The sequence below is a fragment of the Macrotis lagotis genome, chromosome 1, assembly GCF_037893015.1.
Source record: "Macrotis lagotis isolate mMagLag1 chromosome 1, bilby.v1.9.chrom.fasta, whole genome shotgun sequence".
In the NCBI taxonomy this organism is placed as follows: Eukaryota; Metazoa; Chordata; class Mammalia; order Peramelemorphia; family Peramelidae; genus Macrotis; species Macrotis lagotis.
In genome coordinates, this window is record NC_133658.1 from 170,754,136 (window position 1) to 170,773,610 (window position 19,475).

At 35.9% G+C, this 19,475-nt stretch overlaps 1 protein-coding gene across 2 annotated transcripts; it reads right to left on the minus strand.

Moving 5' to 3' along the window:
• Nucleotides 1–133: 133 nt before the first annotated feature.
• On the minus strand, nt 134–19,440 carry POLR3F (RNA polymerase III subunit F). Of its 2 annotated transcripts, XR_012473352.1 has the most exons (10): nt 19,286–19,440; nt 15,382–15,499; nt 12,947–13,014; nt 12,749–12,816; nt 10,918–11,030; nt 9,818–9,961; nt 9,317–9,424; nt 5,613–5,804; nt 3,021–3,148; nt 1,607–1,687 (listed from the first exon to the last, which is right to left on the minus strand). XR_012473352.1 is itself a non-coding variant. In XM_074209375.1 (9 exons), the coding sequence occupies exons 1-9, from the start codon at nt 19,345–19,347 to the stop codon at nt 1,610–1,612; spliced, it is 951 nt and encodes a 316-aa protein (XP_074065476.1). In that variant the 5' UTR covers nt 19,348–19,439; the 3' UTR covers nt 134–1,609. The 2 variants fall into 2 exon arrangements, 1 of the variants encoding a protein (XP_074065476.1); XM_074209375.1 differs by lacking the exon at nt 3,021–3,148 and having other exon boundaries at nt 134–1,687; nt 19,286–19,439.
• Nucleotides 19,441–19,475: the final 35 nt, after the last annotated feature.

A 19,475-nucleotide genomic window follows, 5' to 3' on the forward strand; every position in this document is an offset into this window, starting at 1 on the left:
AGGAGAGAATGGAATTAGAGAAAATTTTACACCTTGTTGAAATCACAGAGTCATCAAAATATGCATTACTTTAAACACCACAGAAGGAGAGAGAGAAAGGAATATTAAACACAACTAATTATTCAACCTATACTGAGGAAAGACCAAGTTTATTTTCTGGGTTACCACCCTTTTATAGTTCGATATGTAACAATATGCCAAGGACAATTATGATTTGTCATTAAATAAGAATGATGAGCAACAATGGAATTATGCCTAGGATATTATGAAATAAATACTTCAAATGAAATTAATGGTTTTACTAAACAAGGATAGCAATTAGCATTTGTACACTGAAATAACATATACCCTTGGAAACTGTCATTATTTTGGCTTGAAATTTTCTTCCTTCTGTTAGACTACTTCTCTGATTCAACCCAACTACAGGATGGCCTAAAACAGACCAATGCCAACAGCCACCATGGCAGGGAAATGAAGACCTTACTACTGTCACTTGTCTCAATCCTCCAAGGGGACCTAGAAGGGCCAGAATGAAATAGCTTTGGGGAACCTTTCCCAACTCCAGTGTAATCTCAAATGTCCAATTCCCAAGCTCCCACCAAACAATGGATATCTACTTTTAGTCAGATGCTTATTACCCACCCCGGTCCCCTTCTTGGCTGAAAATAAGCCACATATGCCACTTAAACCCTTGGGCCCACCCAACTATCCTCTCTCCAACAGTCATTGGTTGAGGACTGTCTGGCTTGCCACTGATCCACAGTCTTACTATCTGCCCCATGTTTTGTCAGTTGGACACATGGATTTTCATCTGCCATGAAGTTGAATTCTCATTTATGTGCTGTCAACTCAAATTATATATCTGAGCTCCTTGAAGACAGGAACCATCTCCTTTTTCTTTTATGTCTTCAGAATTTAACACTGTTCTTGTCAAACAGTAAGTGCTTTTCAAATGCTTTTCCATTCCATTATGTGGGAACAGTATTGGGTGGGGGGAGGGACATATCTAACCTTTCCACATATGTACCTAGTCTGCCTTAGTTGTCCTTGCTGCTGCTGCTTCTATTGCCTTTAAGCCTTTTCATCTGGAAAATTTTAACTTCTTACTCACTTGATGAAGGGAAAATGGTAATGGTGTTAATGAACCACATATGTTTTTTCACATCTGTTTAAAATTCTTTAACTCAGCAACAATAGAGAAAGAGGAAATTTCAAATTCCCTTTATTACCTCTGTCCTTGGCAAATGTCAGAATTATCTTGTAGCTTATTTTTCCTCTTTACAACCATTTAAAAATAATCTCTCTCTTGACATCTTGGTAGGTGAATTCCTTATATTTTCCTGGTCCTTTATTAATAGGAGGAATGGTTTCATTACTAATCTCTAATAGCTGCCTCATGTACTTTTGGCCCCATTCATCAATAGATATCAGAAGTTTTAAACTTTATAAAATACAAATATGTTCTTCACAGTAGGAAGTCTATATTTTTTAGCAGTTTGTTTTAATGAACCAACTTCAATATTTCATGATAAATAGAATACTTGGTTTTCAAAGTAACTTCATTTTCTTCTTGCATTTGTAAAATGTGTGTAGAATGCACACTTTGCTACTAAAATTCCAGCCACTCAGTCATATATATACAATTTGATGGTGAAATTTCACCACCTTCATGGCAGTCATCAAAAACCTTTGGGAACAAAAAAAAGTTTCCAATTAAACTTAAATTTTAAAAAAACTTTCAATACAAGCACAGATATCAATTATATGATTCTTAGGAACAACTAATAGACAACTTATTTCAAGCAATATTTAAAATGAAATTCTTTGAATTTTAAAGGAATTGGGATAGTGCCTAATGTATCATATCACAGGATCTGACCTTCAACTGCAAGGTGATTTTATTAATAATTACAAGAATTTTTGCTATACCATGAAAATGAAATGCTCATATTAATCATTTATCTAGAGTGGGAGCATATAAAAGTAGATAATGTAAAGAAGAAAGAGAAGTATAAGGAAGAACTTAGTTTAAATCTTGTCTGTGGCATTTATTGACAATGTTAACATGGGCAAATCTTTTAATTCCTCTGTGGCCCCAGACAATGTTTTAAGATAGGGGTTATCAAAATTTGTTACCAAAAAAATCTTTTTTAATGTTCCTGGACCCCAAAGTGTACCCAGATGATTTCCTAGGCCATATGACTTGAGTTTTCTCAATTTCTTTATCTTCCTACCTTAACATTTCTCTGTCAGATCATTTACTCCTTCCCTCCATTTGCATTCTTGATCCTTGTTTCCCTTGCTTTATCATTTTTTCTTTTCTTGCATTTTTAATTCCTTCCTTGCTAACAAATGTACCTATCAATATATTCAGCCTTCTCCTCCCCCTCCACATTACATCTCCTATACCATTCCCCATCTTTGCTAACCCTTAAACAACTGTTCTTTTTTCACTTTTTTCAACAAATTCCTCAAGAGAAACTAGTCTTCATATGTTGCATCTACTGTTCCATCCTCTATAAATTCTTGCAATTAGTCTTTTATTGCTATTTTTTCTTTTTTTTTTTTTAGGTTTTTTGCAAGGCACAATGGGGTTAAGTGGCTTGCCCAAGGCCACAAAGCTAAGTAATTATTACGTGACTGAGGCTGGATTTGAACTCAGGTACCCTTGACTCCAAGGCTCTATCCACTGTGCCACCTAGCCACCCCTTTTATTGCTATTATTATACTCAAAGTACTGCTTACATCAACAATGATTTCCTAATTTTAGTTAATAGTTTTATTTTTTTTTGTTTCTTCAGCAGCAGATGAAATTGCAGAACACTCCTTCTTCCTGAAATCTCTACTCAATTTCCTTTTGCATTATAGCACTCCCCTGGTTTTTATCCTTTGTTTCTTCTGTGACTGATTTATTGGCTCCTCTTCCCTCCTACATAACATGAGCATTTCCTAAGGTTATATTCTTTGTTCACACTTCTTTCATACATTGACTTTGTCAATCTTATAGCTTTATCTACTACCTCTTTTTAGGTGTCCCTCCAATCTCCATGTCCAAGTCTAGACTCTCTGCTGAACATTAGGCTGTAATGGCCTGTTCTGATTTAGAGTTGGAAGTGATCATTTAAGCCAGCATTTTATAGATAAAGGCCTAGGCCCAGAGAGAAAGGGATAGATTAGATAGGTATTAAGTGACAAATATTTTAATATCCGAAATGCTAAACTTCTCATTTTCCTCCACTAAATAAGTACTTCTTCCTCACTTCCAAATTTCTATCAATGGTACTCAAGCTGGAAAACCTTGGGGTCATCTTTGACTCCTCTCTCTCATTCTTCAAATAGAATAACTTGCTAAGAGTTACTAAATACTTTATTTCCATAGGGTCACATATCTTTCCCTGCTTCATAACCACAGTTCTACTATCTTAGCTGAGGTTTTGATTTTTTTACCACCAACAATAGTGTAGTGGTGAAGTCTAGAAAGCCGAAGGTTTGAATTCTTCTCTGAAATTTATTAGGGAGGTGATCTGGGCAAACCACTCAAACTTTATGAGTCTGAGTTTCCCAGTCTGTAAAATGGAGACAATACCTATTTAATTTACCTCAAAGAGCTATTGTGAGGATCAAATTAACTAATATAAGTAAAATGTTATCTTATTAAAGTCTGATCAATCATAAAGCATTTATCAATGCCAATTATAATTATAGTACTTTTGTATGAGTGACATAAATGATCTCTCAGGTTTCAGTGTTTTCCTCTCTCTTCCAATCTATCTTTTATACTGTTCCCAGATTAATCTTCCCATTAGAAGAACTGGAATTTAAGAATATCTTGAAGGACCAAGCTGCAACAGGTGATGGAGCTTAATTTTTTTATTCATAGCCAAAGAAAACAGATACAATTAGTATCTATTAGCCTGGTTCTTCCAGTATTAAAGCAAAAATCTGATCATGTTATTAAACTGTTCACCAACTTTCAATGGTTGCCTATTTTCTATTGAATGAAGTCCAAATTTAGTACCTTGAAACAGGATGACATCTCAGGATCCTGAGGTGTTAAAAGACGATTTAGCTTTAAACTATCTTTCCAGTCTAATTTCCTACTTATTAAAGTCTGATCAATCATAAAGCAGACTCATAAAGTTTTCCTATACACCTGCACTCTGGCCAAACCAATTATTTTTTTTAAATTTTTATTAAAGATTTTATTTATTTTGAGTTTTACAACTTTTCCCCTAATCTTACTTCCCTCCCCCCTACCCCCCACAGAAGCCAATTTGTCAGTCTTCACATTGTTTCCATGTTATACACTGATCCAAATTGAGTGTGATAAAAGAAATCATAACCGTAAAGTATGAGTTAACAAGATCAGACAATATCAGCCAAACCAAATTATTAATCACTATCAGAATCTGCCTTATGCTTTTCCATCAACTCTCTGCCTAGAAAATCTTGCTTAATCTCCTCCCTGTCAAAAATTTTTTCATCTTTAAATCTCCATTTTAAAATCACTTTCATGAAATTTTGTGAATGAATGAATTTCAGTCTTCACAGACTGAAATGATATTTCTCACCCCTGAATCTAAGAGCACTTTGTTTTTAATTCTTGTGTGTTATTTTCAATATTTAGCCTTGTAAATAGTTATCTGTATAAATGTAATAAGAGCAATGTTTATTTAAGGTCAGATGACCTGGGTTTATCTCCGGGCCCTGCCACTGATTTAATGTCTGAGAGCTCATGGGGCAGCTAGGTGGCACAGTGGATAAAGCACCAGCTCTGGAGTCAGGAGTACCTGGGTTCAAATCCGGTCTCAGACACTTAATAATTACCTAGCTGTGTGGCCTCAAGCCACTTAACCCCATTTGCCTTGTAAAAACCTAAAAAAAAAAAAAATGCTCACTCTTCACCTTTTAGGAAGTGGTGAGGAAGCATTTTGTGAACCTTTAAATATTTAAATGTAATAAATGCTATACAAATGTGAGTAATTATCATATTGTCTTTCCCTAACACAGGTTTAATCTCCTTGAGGGTAGTATTATTCATTTTTGTACTATTTTTTCAAATAAATGAATATAAATAGATTTACAAATATGAAGATTTTGTTACTAAACATTTTGTGCTCCTTTCCCTTCTTGTAAGAACTCTAAAACAAGTTTCTAGTGCTAGAATGTTGTCAAGAATAAACTAAATTTTACCTTTATTTATAGATGAGGAAATTAGAGCATAAAAAGCCCAGTTTATACAAACAGCACTTCAACAACAGTCTTAATAAAAGACAAGCAGCTCAAGAGTTATTTTCTAGAAAGAAAAAGGCAAATAATTTGCCTACTTCTCAAAAAAAATTAGTTTGGGGGGGCTAAGAATTCAAATTTTCTAACTCTCAGGGTCTGCATTTCATTCTTGTTCTTATGTTAAATATGACTGTGCATAAAAGATATGATTTGCTCAATAAACTGATCAAATGAGGCCAAAAATTATGATAGTAAATTCACATGTGACAAACCATGGCTACCCACAACAGTCTTTGAATAAGATAAGTTTTATTTCTACTAGATTAGTTTTTTGTATGTTCATTTTCATGGCAATTTAAAAAGTATAAAATAGTTCAACTTACCGGACAGAGTCCACAAGGTGCTCGAACTAAGCCAGTAGGCTGTATGATTGGACTAACAGCCCTATACAGTTTCATATGTCCATCAACACTGCCAACTGTACCTTCTTTGGCAGCAATAATGGTCATTTCCACTTTGCCATCATAAATAAGTGTGTTCAAAATTGTTTCAATATCTTCCATAGACAACTCTACCTAAAAAAAAAAGGGAAAAAAACTTCACAAATCTATCTACTTATCTATTTATCTATCTATCTATATCTATCTATCTATCTATCTAAAACAGAGTTTGACAGGTTAATATGCAGACCTCTTTTTTCTGAGGTTTTTAATATGGAAATTGTTCATATTTGTCATTTGTATAATAAAAGCAGTAAAAATTGTAAAAACTAAAACAATAGCATCTATCAATTTCAAGTTTACTAAGTAGTATTTTTATTCTTTTGAGTCAAGTCAACAAATAGTTATTAAGCACCTATTACATTCTGGGCACTGTGAGCCTCACTTTTGAGCCTTGTAACAACCTTATGGGGTAGGTATTACCTGTATTATTATAGCCATTTACAAATTAGGAAACCGAATCTCAGAGAACTTAAATGATTTGTCCATGATTAAACAATTTATTGTTGGAAGCAGGATTTGATTAGAAGTCTTCCTGACTCGAAGACTAACTTCTGAAACACTTGTAAGACATAGTCCCTTTTTCTTTTGGAGGGAAAACAAAACAAAACAATATACCGACAGACCATTCATAATTCAATTTGGTTCAGTTGAAAAGTAGTAAAACCTGAATAAATGCTTGTTCAATTGAACCAAATTGAATTATAAGTGGTCTGTCAGTATTTTGTTTTTCCCTCCAAAAGAAAGAGACTGGGGCAGCTAGGTGGTGCAGGAGAGAACATTGGCCCTGGAGTCAGGAGGACCTGAGTTCAAATTCAGCCTCAGACACTTAATAAGCAACTATCTAAAATAAATAAAAATGACAAGCTCTGTGACCTCGGACAAGTCACTTAACCCCACTGCCTTGCCCCCCAAATAAAGAAAAAGAGGTTGAATCTCACAAATGTATGCAAACTAAATAAAAGTAATTTCAGTGGGGTAGGGCAAAGCGAAATGAAAATAATTAGAATTAATCAAGGCTCTACACAAGTGGCTAGAGACTGCAAAAGCAGAGGTTATAAAGAACACTATTAGACTGAATGCATAAGAGGAGCTTAGAGATTATCTAGTTCAACCTGCAACATTTTACTTATGAGGAAATTGAGGCCTGTGGAGGTTAAATGACCCATCCAAGGTAACACATAGAGCAAACACCAGAGGAAGAATTTGAACCTAGGGTCTGAGACTACAAGGAATGAGCTCTCTCTGCTATTCTACGCTGTTTCCTCTTACTGAATTTGAGATATCTAAGAGACATTTAAGTTTAAATGTCTGATAAGCCAATGGCAAAGCAAAACTTAGCTGGGGAGAGATGAGGCAATTATTAGTAAAATATTAGTAATGCCTAAATACATGAAAATTGATGAGCATACCAACAGAATATAGAAAGAGAAAAGGGCATAGGACAAAGATAAGGGGTATAAAGATTCAGAGGGAGGGCATGCATGATGATTCGGTAAAGGAAATGGAGAAGGACTGGACAGTTCAGAGGAAGAAAAATCAGGAAAAAGCAGTCATGAAGACATAAGAAAGATTATCCTGTAATGGTGCTGAACAGAATCAAATACTACAAAGAAGATAAGAAAAATGAGGACCGAGAAAAAGACACTGGATTTAACAAATAAGGAGAACATGCCTTTCAGTATCTACAACTATTTAAACGTCACAATTACTCTGTGTAATGGGGAAAGCACCAACTTGTTATACTATAGATGAAGGAGGTAAAGCAAAGCCTGGGTAAAAATAAATGGACTGAACTAGATGGCCTCACAGAGTTAGCACAAGGCACAGTGCTTACAATGGAATCCAACTGGTTCAAATTTCCAGTCCAATTAACCAAAATACTTGTTAAAATAGTCATTCTTCCTAGTTAGAAATCAAAGTCTTTGACATTACAAATTGTGGTATATGTATGTTATGGGACACTATTGTTTTATTAGAAACCAGGAGGAATGGGAATTCAGAGAAACCTGAAGGGATTTTTGCATGAAGTGATGCTGAGCGAAATGAGCAGAACTAGAAGAATATTGTACACCATAATAGCAACATGAGTTTGATGATCAATCTTTTTTTTTTTAAGGTTTTTGCAAGGCAAATGGGGTCAAGTGTCTTGCCCAAGGACACACAGCTAGGTAATTATTAAGTGTCTGAGACCGGATTTGAACCCAGGTACTCCTGACTCGAGGGCCGGTGCCTTATCCACTACGCCACCTAGCTGCCCCTTATATAATCTTAATGAACTTACTTATTCCATCAGTGCAACAATCAGAGACAATTTTGGGTTATCTGCGATGGAGAATACCATCTGCATCCAGAGAAAGAATTGTGGAGTTTGAACAAAGATCAAAGACTATTAACTTTTAATTTAAAAAAAAATACTGTTATCTTATTATGTAATTTTCCTATCTCTTATAGTTTTTTTTTTCCTTAAGGATATGATTTCTCTCTCAACACATTCAACTTAGATCAATGTATAGCATGGAAACAATGTAAAGACTAATAGAATGCCTTCTGTAGGGGGTGGGGGGAGGGAAACAAGATTGGGGAAAAATTGTAAAATTCAAAAATAAATAAATTTTAAAAAAAAGAATTGCTTGATAAAAGAGATTGTGCTTTGTTATAAATTCCATACAATAGATGACAAAGGGTGGCATCACGGAAATCAGGAAGACCTGAGTTCAAATCTAGCTCCAAACTATTAATAGATAGCTGTATCTGGGGCGGCTAGGTTGTGTAGTGGATAAAGCACTGGCTTGGAGTCAGGAGTACCTGGGTTCAAATCCAGTCTCAGACATTTACTAATTACCTAGCTGTGTGGCCTTGGGCAAGCCACTTGACCCCATTTGCCTTGCAAAAACCTAAAAAAAAAAAAAGATAGCTGTATCATCCTGGATAAGTCACTTAATCAATGCCTATCTCAGTTTTCTCAACTGTAAAATGGGATAAGACTATTTATCTCCCAAGGTGGTTGTGAGGATCAAATGAGATGGTATACAAAGCATCCTTTTCTTTCTTCATGTCTTCCTTCTCTTGAACTAGCCTGAGGTTTTACAAATACTCAGTGCAAGACTGGAAAGGCACCAAGTTATCTGTAGGCTCCTCTTTGCCACCTCTCCAGTCTGGGCTCTTAAGTTTCATTCTCTGGGACACAAGGTGCTGTCCTTGTCTGAGCTAGAACAAATCTGGCCACATGTAGTCATTTGATCCTTAATCCTTTTTGATCCTTTATCAAAGGATCTTTTTCAAGATCCTTATTTAGAACCTAGATCTCAACCTGAGTTGGCTCTAAGTCAACATGCTGCTTATTCCCTCGTTTTTTATTTTCTTAAAAGCAGGAAAAAAAAAATTTCATCTAGCTCCAAATTCTGAAGGACATTTGTCAAGTACTGACTTAAGACCATACTCTTGGTTCTGGTAATAGCTGAAGTGGTACAATTTCACCCTCTGGACAAAAGTTTAGAACAACTGCAAGGCATGAAGGTTGATTAAGAACACATCTTATAAGCTAAAATGCAATAAAGCCAAAAAGTTAGAAAATTAATACTGACCTTACTAATGCCTAGTTCACAAATATATTTCCATACTTCATGAGATGAAGCAAATGAACTGTTTCTTTGTATCATGGGGTTCTGTTTGCTTTCCCGAGCTGTTTCTGCCTGAAAGTATAAGGGAAAATTTCAGTTAGAAGAAATATTAATGGATTTCTTTTCAATGCAAAATTTATACAACACTGCCAAACTAAAGAAATTACAGGTTTTTTTTTTTTTGCAAGGCAAATGGGGCTAAGTGGCTTGCCCAAGGCCAGACAGCTAGGTAATTATTAAGTGTCTGAGACCGGATTTGAACCCAGGTACTCCTGACTCCAGGGCCAGTGCTTTATCCACTGTGCCACCTAGCCTCCCCTAAAGAAATTATGTTAAGGAAATATTTGGATATATATATATATATATATATGTATGTGTATATATAACCTAGTCTACTATCTAGGTACTGTTATTTAAAAGGATTACATGTATTTAAAAAAATAATTGTAATAATATTCATCTTACCTTGCTTTGTAAGAATTTAAAACACTGTTGGTTTAGTACTTCTACAAATTCAGATTCAAAATCTTGGTCACTATACCAGGCTCCACCAGTTACTGATCTATCAGGTTGTAAATTATACAACATATAAACTTTCTTCTTTGAGGCCTGTGAGGAAATATACAGAGCTTATTTTATTTTACTAGGGTGACAAATATAATTTTTTCCCTCAAACCCTAAAGATTATTATTCTATAACTATATAAAAAATGTGTGAATAATGAGGAAAGCTATATTCTAAAATGGAGAAAGACTATAATATAACCATCAATCTGTGAGCATGGTCTAAATACCAAAAAGCCAGTTTTTTGATGTCTCAATATGTATACAATGATAAAGAGCTCAGTCTCTGAAAATTTCTTTTGTGTCATGTCTAAAGCAAGAAGACAGAAGGAAACAATTATATCTGAACAGAAAATGTGAGTTTACTAATTAAAAAATAATTTTTTCAAGTTTCAAATTTCTGACTACCAACGACTTCATACTAAAAATACTGGCCAAGCTCAGTATAATTTTTCACATATGATTGTCATTGTTGCCAGAAAATCCCACACTGGTGCTTTTGCTTGGCATTGTTGGGTCACTGATATGGGAGGGAAACCACATCCAGGAAGCATCCAGAACTTCACCAGAAATCCTGTTTTCTATTAAAAATCAAGCTATGGGGTGAAATGGTTCTGGAACTGGCAGTGAGAAGGATGTCTTTGTGCATCATTCCCCTCACAATAATAAACATAATGTATAAATCATACCATCAGACACATGACGACATGATCCTCTTCAATAATGAAGGGCAACTACTACTACTACTACTACTACTACTACTACTACTACTACTACTACTACTACTATCCTTTTTTTTTTTTTTAGATTTTTCAAGGCAATGGGGTTAAGTGGATTGCCCAAAGCCACAAAGCTAGGTAATTAGTGTCTGAGGCTGGATTTGAACTCAGGTACTCCTGACTCCAAGGCCAGTGCTCTATCCACTGTGCCACCTAGCTGCCCCTACTACTACTAACTTTCAAACATATATTTTGAAGAACTGAAAGAAAAAAAAATACTTACTGCCACAGATTTAACAGCTTTGATAAGCTTTTTACTCTCCAAATTCTTTAGTATTTTGTTGATTTCTGTTAAGGGCAAGTTACTTTTATATCGAATATCTCTGCTCCAGATACCTAAAAATAAAGTTTAAATAGCTGAACTCCTCAAAATATTTCAAATTAAACAAATGACACATGCCTGATTTGAATTTATGTGCTATTTTTTTATAATTCCAAAACTGGCTATGATAACAAAGTATACAAGCAAATGTATGCAATACTATAGTCACTTACTGGTTTCTAACTGTACTTAGATTGTAAAAAGAAAATCAAGTCATTAAGTACACTATTTTCTAATTTTTTTTTAAATCTCAAGTCCTACTATTCAGCTTTTTAAAAGATATTTATGTAAAAGGAAATAAAAAGTGTCTAAGTGTCTAAAAGTATTTTAAAAAACTTTAAAAGTCATGAGTCAGATCCAGTTATATCATTTCTCCACTGCAGTCTCGTTGATGGTTCCTATGGTCCCTTTGAAGGAAGTTGAAATCATTCTTCCTGAAATTCAAGACTTTCCATAACCTGGTACAAGAGTTCCTTTAAGATTGACCTCAATCCTTCCTTCTACGTGATTTTTTCTGAACCTCTCTGCGTTAATATGTATATTTTTCCTTGAGTCATCAGGATGGGGAAGATTAAGTAAGCATTCCACCCTTACCTCAGAATGACAAAAGTTTTAAAAGTAAGGAATTCTGTGAATGAAACTAGTATATGAGTATCAAAATATCTAAGAGGGATGTGAAGGAAGAAATACCAAGTGACATGCAAAATTTTTGAAGTGTAGTATTTTTATTAGAGAATTCTCTTTCTTTTACATTTAAAATTGAAGTACCTTTTAAGAACCTCTTAGAAGAAAGGCTATGTAGTTCTCATATAGGTATGAAGACCCAAACAAGGTAACAGGGAAATAAATAAGAATAATTGTTATTTAATAGGGATAGAAATGAACACTTATTTAAACCACTTTCTCTCATTCTATATAAAACCAGGCAAGTAGTTTGATCATGCTAGCAGGTCCCTTAATTTAACCCTTTTCCTCAGAAGACAAAAGTTCATGTTATCTGATGCAAAGTAGTTCCTAAAGAAAGTTGTCTGTCTCCAACAATGAAACTAACTAATGTTCCCAAAGTTCTCTGTAAACCTATCCTAGCAGTCATTACTGCTATGTCAAAACAGGAAAAATGGTGTAAATATTAAGGAATTACATGGGGAAAATGTTTTTCTCGATTTTCTTTTCTAAGTAGAGAGATCAGGGGAAGAAATATACAAGTGTACCATACTTTTTTGTGTATATAGTCTTGCATACATACATGTGAGTATAGTATATATACATTATACACATACAAAATTTAACTTTATTGATTTAGATATGAACTAATGAATTTTTTTAAATCTTAAATTGCTTAGAAATTTCTGGACTGTTATTTCACTGGTGTAAATTTCCTTTGCTAACTCAGTTCAATACTTGCTCTGCAACTTAGAAACTTGAAGAGATGCCTCTGAAGATTAGGTGACTTACCCAAGGTCACAGAATACTTATGTGTTAGAAGCAGACCTTGAACTCAGGGTCTTCCTTACTATTCGGTCACTTAGCTGCTTATTGAATAGTCAGGTTAAAATTACCATCGATTTTAAATAGTTTTCTTATACTTGATAATATATAAAATCAAAAGTTATAATTTCAAATGGTGTCATGCTTTTCCAAACAAGCATCAATATAGATTCCAAAGAATTTCTCCTGCATATTAAATACTAAATGCTAGAATACTGATATTGTAGACATGATTCTTCAATACCTTTGTTTCCAGCATCTTCTATGATCTGATATACTAGCTTCTCTTGATTATCTGATCCCTTCATTTTCCTGAGGAAAAAAGTCATTAGAAAGCAAAAAACAGATTTTTATTTCTGAAGTTTTCCCTTAGTTTTAAAAACATTAATGGATTGCAAAATTATCTTGTTTCATTTATTTATTTATAAACAAAAGAACTTACCCAGTATTTTGAGATTCTTTTATTCTATACAGAAGGCCTGTATTGCTCCTTAAGAGATCCAACTGTCCCTGTAGTTGTTTTTACACAAAACAGTTAATGATTTGAGGCAGAAAATTTGATAAAGGATTTCAAAATACTTATTCATAATAATTTTCTCTAACACAAACACCCAAATACTGTATCCTGCTCTCCCACTTTTACTTATTAACCCCATAGCTTGAATCAACTAACCTTCACAAGGAATCTTTGTTCAAGTATGGTTTGAACTAGGCAGCAACATCTTATTATGTTGTAATTCCAAGAACTACCCATAACAAATCACAGCACATTCGTTTATGTTCCTACTAATTCTTTTTTTGTTTTGTTTTTTGATTTTTTTGCAAGGGAACAGGTTAAGTGACTTGTACAAGGTCACACAGGTGTTAAGTATCAATTATCTGAGGCTGGATTTTAACTCAGGTCCTCTTGACTCCAGGATCAGGCTCTATCCACTGTGCTACCTAGTGTTTTGAAAAAACTTTTAAAAGTTGTAAGCAACAGAGCACTGGCCCTGGAGTCAGGAGTACCTGAGTTCAAATCTGATCTCAGACACTTAATGATTACCTAGTTGGGTGGCCTTGGGCAAGCCACTTAACCCCACTGCCTTGCAAAAACTAAAAAAAAAAAAAAAATTGTAAGCATGACCAGTATGACCAGAAAGGACAATGATCAATGTTGGAAGAGATGTGGGAAATCTGGGACACTAATACATTGTTGGTGGAGCTGTGAACTCATTCAACCTTTCTGGAGAGCAATTTGGGATTATGCCCAAAGGGCAACAAAGATGTGCATACCCTTTGATCCAGCAATACCACTACTGGGTCTACCCTTAAGAGATTATGAAAAAGGGTAAAAACATCACTTGTACAAAAATATTCATAACAGCTCTGTTTGTGGTGGTAAAGAATTGGAAATTAAGTAAATGTCCTTCAATTGGGGAATGGCTTAACAAACTGTATATGTACATTGTGGAACACTACTGTTCTATTAGAAACCAGGAGGGATGGGAATTCAGAGAAGCCTGGAAGGATTTGCATGAACTGATGCTGAACGAGATGAGCAGAACCAGAAAAATACTGTACACCCTTAACAGCAACATGGGGGCAATGATCAACCTTGATGGACTCACTCATTTCATCAGTGCAACAATCAGGGACAATTTGGGGCTGTCTGCAATGGAGAATACCATCTGTATCCAAAGAAAGAATTGTGGAGTTTTAACAAAGACCAAAGACTATTACCTTCAATTTAGAGGAAAAAAACCCCATTATCTTATTATGAAATTTGCTATCTGTTATATTTATTTTTATTTATATTTATTTCTTATACTTTATTTTTTTCCTTAAGGATATGATTTCTCTCTCATCACATTCAACTGAGATCAATGTATACCATGGAAACAATGTAAAGACTAATGGAATACCTTGTGTGTGGGGGGGAGCAAGATTAGGGGGCAAAAAAAATTATAAAACTCAAAATAAATCAAATCTTCATTTAAAAAATAAATAAATAAATAAAACAGCTAAAATGAAAAAAAAAAAAGATAGACTGCCAGAATTTCCAAGTCCATAGCAATTTGTCTAAGTGTAGTGGTTGTAAGTTGACACTTTACTCATGTGCTGGTGGAAGGTAAAGATAAGCCACCTAGAAATATTTATTTGAGACCAGAAGAAATGAAACAATGGAAAACCAAAGGGATAAAGTTAAAGAAACTGCAAGATAAAAAAAAGTTGTGAGCAGTCACCTAAGTAATAAAATATGCATATTCAGCATATATAAGCATAGATGTTCTGTAACTAAATAAAACTTGCTATATTTATAATTAATTTAAGATCAGGAGAGATCTGGATTTGAATCTAAGTTCTAATATTTTCTACTTAGATGACAGAGCAATTCACTGAATTTCTTGGAGTCTCAATGAAATCTATACTACTGGGACAAAAAGAATTTAATCAGTTATCTCTGTGTTATTGTGATAAAAGGCTTTGTAAACCCTAAAGCAATACGGAAATAATAATTATTGTGAATTATCTCACCCCAGAATGATATGAATTGTTACTGTGTTGTGATATATTTAGTAATAAATGGGAAATGTTTCAAGTAATTGTGTCAATATGATTTTTATATAATTAAATCATATATCCCTAGCATACTCCACTAAAATAGGAATCCAGGCAGAGTTTGACTTTTTGAAGACACCTGGTCTGCAACCTAGGTAGCCAGGACTTCCTGCTTCTCTAGCAAGGGCTCAGTTTTTCTGCAAGTACACTTGAAGCCCAGCACTAAAAACCAGACATTCTAAGAATACAGTTTCAGCCAGCACTTTCACCAAAGTTGGTGAAGTTAATACTGCAACTCATTGAATGATTAACCTAAAAAACTTGATTTTAACTTACCATAGATAAAAGTCTATTGATAGCCATTGCCCTCTGTTGAGCTTCTATGTGAGGCATCTCATTCTGAATAACTTGGTCTGTAATCCCATGAGGAAACTGATGACATAATTCTATAATCCTACGAATAAAGATAACAATAATATTTTATACAATCCATTTCAAGGAAGGAGGAAAAATGTTGGCATCATGAAATAATATTTCATCCTTTCCACATTTGACAGATAATTGATATAATTGTCTTTACTCACTCTTACTAAATCAAGAGTTTTAAATTAGTATAAAACTTATATTAAAACTTTGGGGGTGGCGGCTAGGTGGCGCAGTGGATAAAGCACCAGCCCTGGAGTCAGGAGTACCTGGGTTCAAATCCGGTCTCAGACACTTAATAATTACCTAGCTGTGTGGCCTTGGGCAAGCCACTTAACCTCATTTGCCTTGCAAAAACCTAAAAAACCCCAAAAAAAACCTTTGGGGGAAAAGGTAAAGTTGTGCCTTTAAAGTCCTATCTAAAATACTACTTTCCTAACTTTTGCGATGGACTTATCATAAAGAATGTGATCCAACCGCGACAGAGCTGTTGGTGCTGTTGGTGTTGGAACAAAGACTGAAGCACATTTTTTTTATTATTATTATTTGGGGGGGTGCAGGGCAAATGGGGCTGGGTGACCCACCTGGGGCCGCATAGCAGGGTGATTGTTGGGTGTCTGAGACCAGATTGGGACCTGAGTGCTCCTGGCTCAAGGGCCAATGCTCTATCTGCCACCCAGCCACCCCTACTATTATTACTATTTTATTTTATTTTGGTTTTTTTCTTTTTTTTGGTTTTTGCAGGGCAGTGGGGTTGGGGTGGCTTGCATGTCACACAGCTGAGTGATTATTGGGTGTATGGGACCAGATATGGGCTCAGGTGCTCCTGGCTCCAGGGCTGGTGCAGTGTCCATTGCACCACCTGGCCATACCTACAATTATTACTATTTTTTGAATTTTAATTTTTTTCTCTCCCCTTTATCACTCAAGTGAGTTTATATTTTTTGGGGGGAGGGGGTATTTTGTTTACTTTTAAACAAGAATATTTTATTAATGTATAAAAAAACATTATTTGTACAAAATAAGAATAAACATTAAATTACAAAAAAAATACTACTTTCCATCAGAAAACTTTCCCAATACTTTAAAAGACTAGTATCTATTATTTCCAATTTATCCTGTCTATAGCTTGTTTATACATAGTTTTTGCATGTTTCCCCCCCAATAATTGGAATTCCTGAAGAGGAGAAAATATCTTTTAGCTTTCTTTGTCTTTCCAGAATGTAGCATAGTGCCTGCCTGTCACGTGGGAAGTACTCAATATTTATTGACTGTATACCTTAAGATGTTGAAAGTATGAATAGTCAATATCTAACACAAAAAATGTAATTTCCTATAATTTATAAATTTGTTGCTGATAGTTCTGATGATATGCCATTGTTTCACCTCAACATTATTTATACTTTAACCTAAACTACCAAATAAAACTCTCTGTAAAATAGTCCCCTATCACTGGACAGTTTGTTTGTATTGAGTTGTGAACTCCTTGAGGGTAGGGAACAGATTTATTCCTGTATCCCTGTCAGAAATTAGTATAAATACTTTCCTTGTACATTCAGTCTCAGAATAAATGTTTTCTGACCTGAATTAAAACTATACAAAGAACCTAGCACATAATTAGGAACAATCCTGGAGCTTCTAAATGGTGCTGGAGGAAATTCCCTCAATCATGCTAACTGGTTTATTATAAATTTATAATGCCAAATGTCAACTAAGATATCATCACAGCAAGGTATTTCTTTTCTTCTTCCCTAAATGAATCTCTAACACATTTCCAAAGCAACTAAACCAAATATTCTCCCCCTCAAGGCCCTTCCAGGACCTTCTCAAAAGAAGACCTTTTCCTCATACTTTACTGAAAAAAGAGAAGCCATTTGATCTGTTTCCTCCTTTTCCCTTACTCTATAGCTCAAAACCCCCTTTGATATCACTCCTCATTCTCCTTTACCACATGGTCTCTGAAGATGTGGCCTTTATCTTTAACCAAGGCCAAGAGTTTTACTTGTAGCCTTTATATCATCCCTACCCATCTCTAGCAAAACTGCTCATCCAATCACCCCCCCCTTTTCCCAATCTTTAGTCTCTTTCTAATGTTTCCTTGCCTGCTGCCTCCAAACACATCTTTCTCCTATATTTTTAAGAAACCGTCTATACTAATTTCCTCCACTTTTTCATGTTTCAGCCCTTGCACCCTTGCTGCCAACCACACTGAAAATGCTTTCCAAAGTTTATTTGTTAAAAATGTACTGGCAACTTCTGTTTTATAATATTATTAATGCAACTTTTCCCTAATTCCAGCCCTCCACCCCAATTATTTTGGTGAATAATGGAGCTTTCTTTGAATTTTTGATGTCCCTTGGATATACTGCCTGGCATTGGTTATCTCTGGATACAAGATGGCCATTGCTGTCTTCTAAGTTTGTGATCTTGATATTCTCCTGCACGCTTCGTTTTTCTACATACCTGCCAAATCTTACTCTTTTCTACCTTCATAACAGCTCTCATATCCAATTCCTTCTTTTACTCACACAGGTACTATGTTAGCTCTACTTTTCTTAGTTTTTTTTTGTAAGGCATGGGGTTAAGTGACTTGCCCAAGGCCACACAGCTAGGTAATTACTAAGTGTCTGAGGCTGGATTTGAACTCAGGTACTCCTGACTCCAGGGCCGGTGCTCTATCCACTGCGCCACCTAGCCACCCCTTAGGTCTACTTTTCAATAAACTCCAGGGGCCTCCAATTGCCTATAGGATTGAATACAGTCTTCCTTTTAAATCATTTTTTCCTTCCTTTTAATTTTTAAAGGTTTACACAGCCTGACTTCAACCTATCTTTCTAGTCTCATTAGACATATTCCATACTACACATAGACTTTGTGTTCTAGTCAAAAATGACTTTTTCTTTATTCCTAATTCCTAAATTCAGTTTTCCTCCTTTTCTGCGACCTAACTATGGGTGGATCTCATACCTCCGTCCTTTCTCTTTCTTTTACACATTCTCTCAATGCCGTCATTGGCCCTGATATCATGACTACAAAGACTTTTTCCCAAATTATGTTTTGTAGCCCTAGTCTCTTGGATGTTAACTCCAGTTAATCATGTATCAAGTCCCTGTTACTTATTAGGCAATCTCTCTCGATGTAGATCTTTTTCTGTGCTTAGGTGTGTATACATTGTTTTCTTCCAAAGGATAATTACTGAAGCTGTATCCCTTTTGTCTTTGCATCCTCCAGCTCCTACACGGACAGGTAGGATTCCTAACAGAACAATGTATAAAGGTGATTGAATGACAGTGTCGGTCTCGGTCCTGTGCCACTTATCTTTTTATATACTTTTATAATTCCGTAGCAACATCATTAGCTTCCTTTACCATCCTAAATTGTTTCTTTTTATCGGCTTAAAAATAACATTAGTTTAAGAAGGGATTCATTGGCTTGACAGAGAAAAATTGACGAATCTCTTGATCAGAGCATCGGGTAAGGCTAAGGTCCCAGGTGCACTTCTGGAAGCCGACCAGGCCCGTCGTCACCGGGGAGCCGCCCCTGGAAGGCTCGGCAGAGCGCGCGTGCGCTCGGTCACTTGGTGGCCGGACAGGCGTCTCGGAGCTGCTTCGAAGGGCCGCCGGCTGACTTAGACTTTGCAAACTTTCTTCTTTTTTTCAAACTTTCTACATCAATTCCAAGTCAGCGGGTCACGCGGGCCGGCAGGAGTGAGGCCGGGCGGCAGTGACAGGCTCTTCTCCCCTCCCCCTCCTCAACCTTTCACCCCCCGAAGTCCCCGGCCAATCCGGCGCCGCGTCCCGCCGCCTGCCCGCTTTACCTGTTTTCTATTTCCACCGGGTCCGCATCCGGCGGCTGCGCCTTCACTTTGGCCTCAGCCATGCGGAGGCCGCGCTGGACGCCGCCGGGGTCAGGGCGGCCGGAGCAAACACTCCACCTAACACGCCCCCGGCCGGCCTCGGAGGGGCCCTTCCCCGCCGAGGACCCTCCTCCCCGCCAAGCTTCTTTGA

What these genes read in the sequence shown, in the direction of transcription:
- POLR3F (XM_074209375.1), bottom strand. Translation starts at nt 19,347, where the DNA reads ATGGCTGAGGCCAAAGTGAAGGCGCAGCCGCCGGATGCGGACCCGGTG. An exon ending in CCGGTGGAAATAGAAAACAG is followed by an intron (nt 15,500 to 19,285) that starts GTAAAGCGGGCA and finishes CTTTATTCGTAG; the next exon opens with GATTATAGAATTATGTCATC. An exon ending in TTAAATTCTTACAAAGCAAG is followed by an intron (nt 9,425 to 9,817) that starts GTAAGATGAATA and finishes TTATACTTTCAG; the next exon opens with GCAGAAACAGCTCGGGAAAG.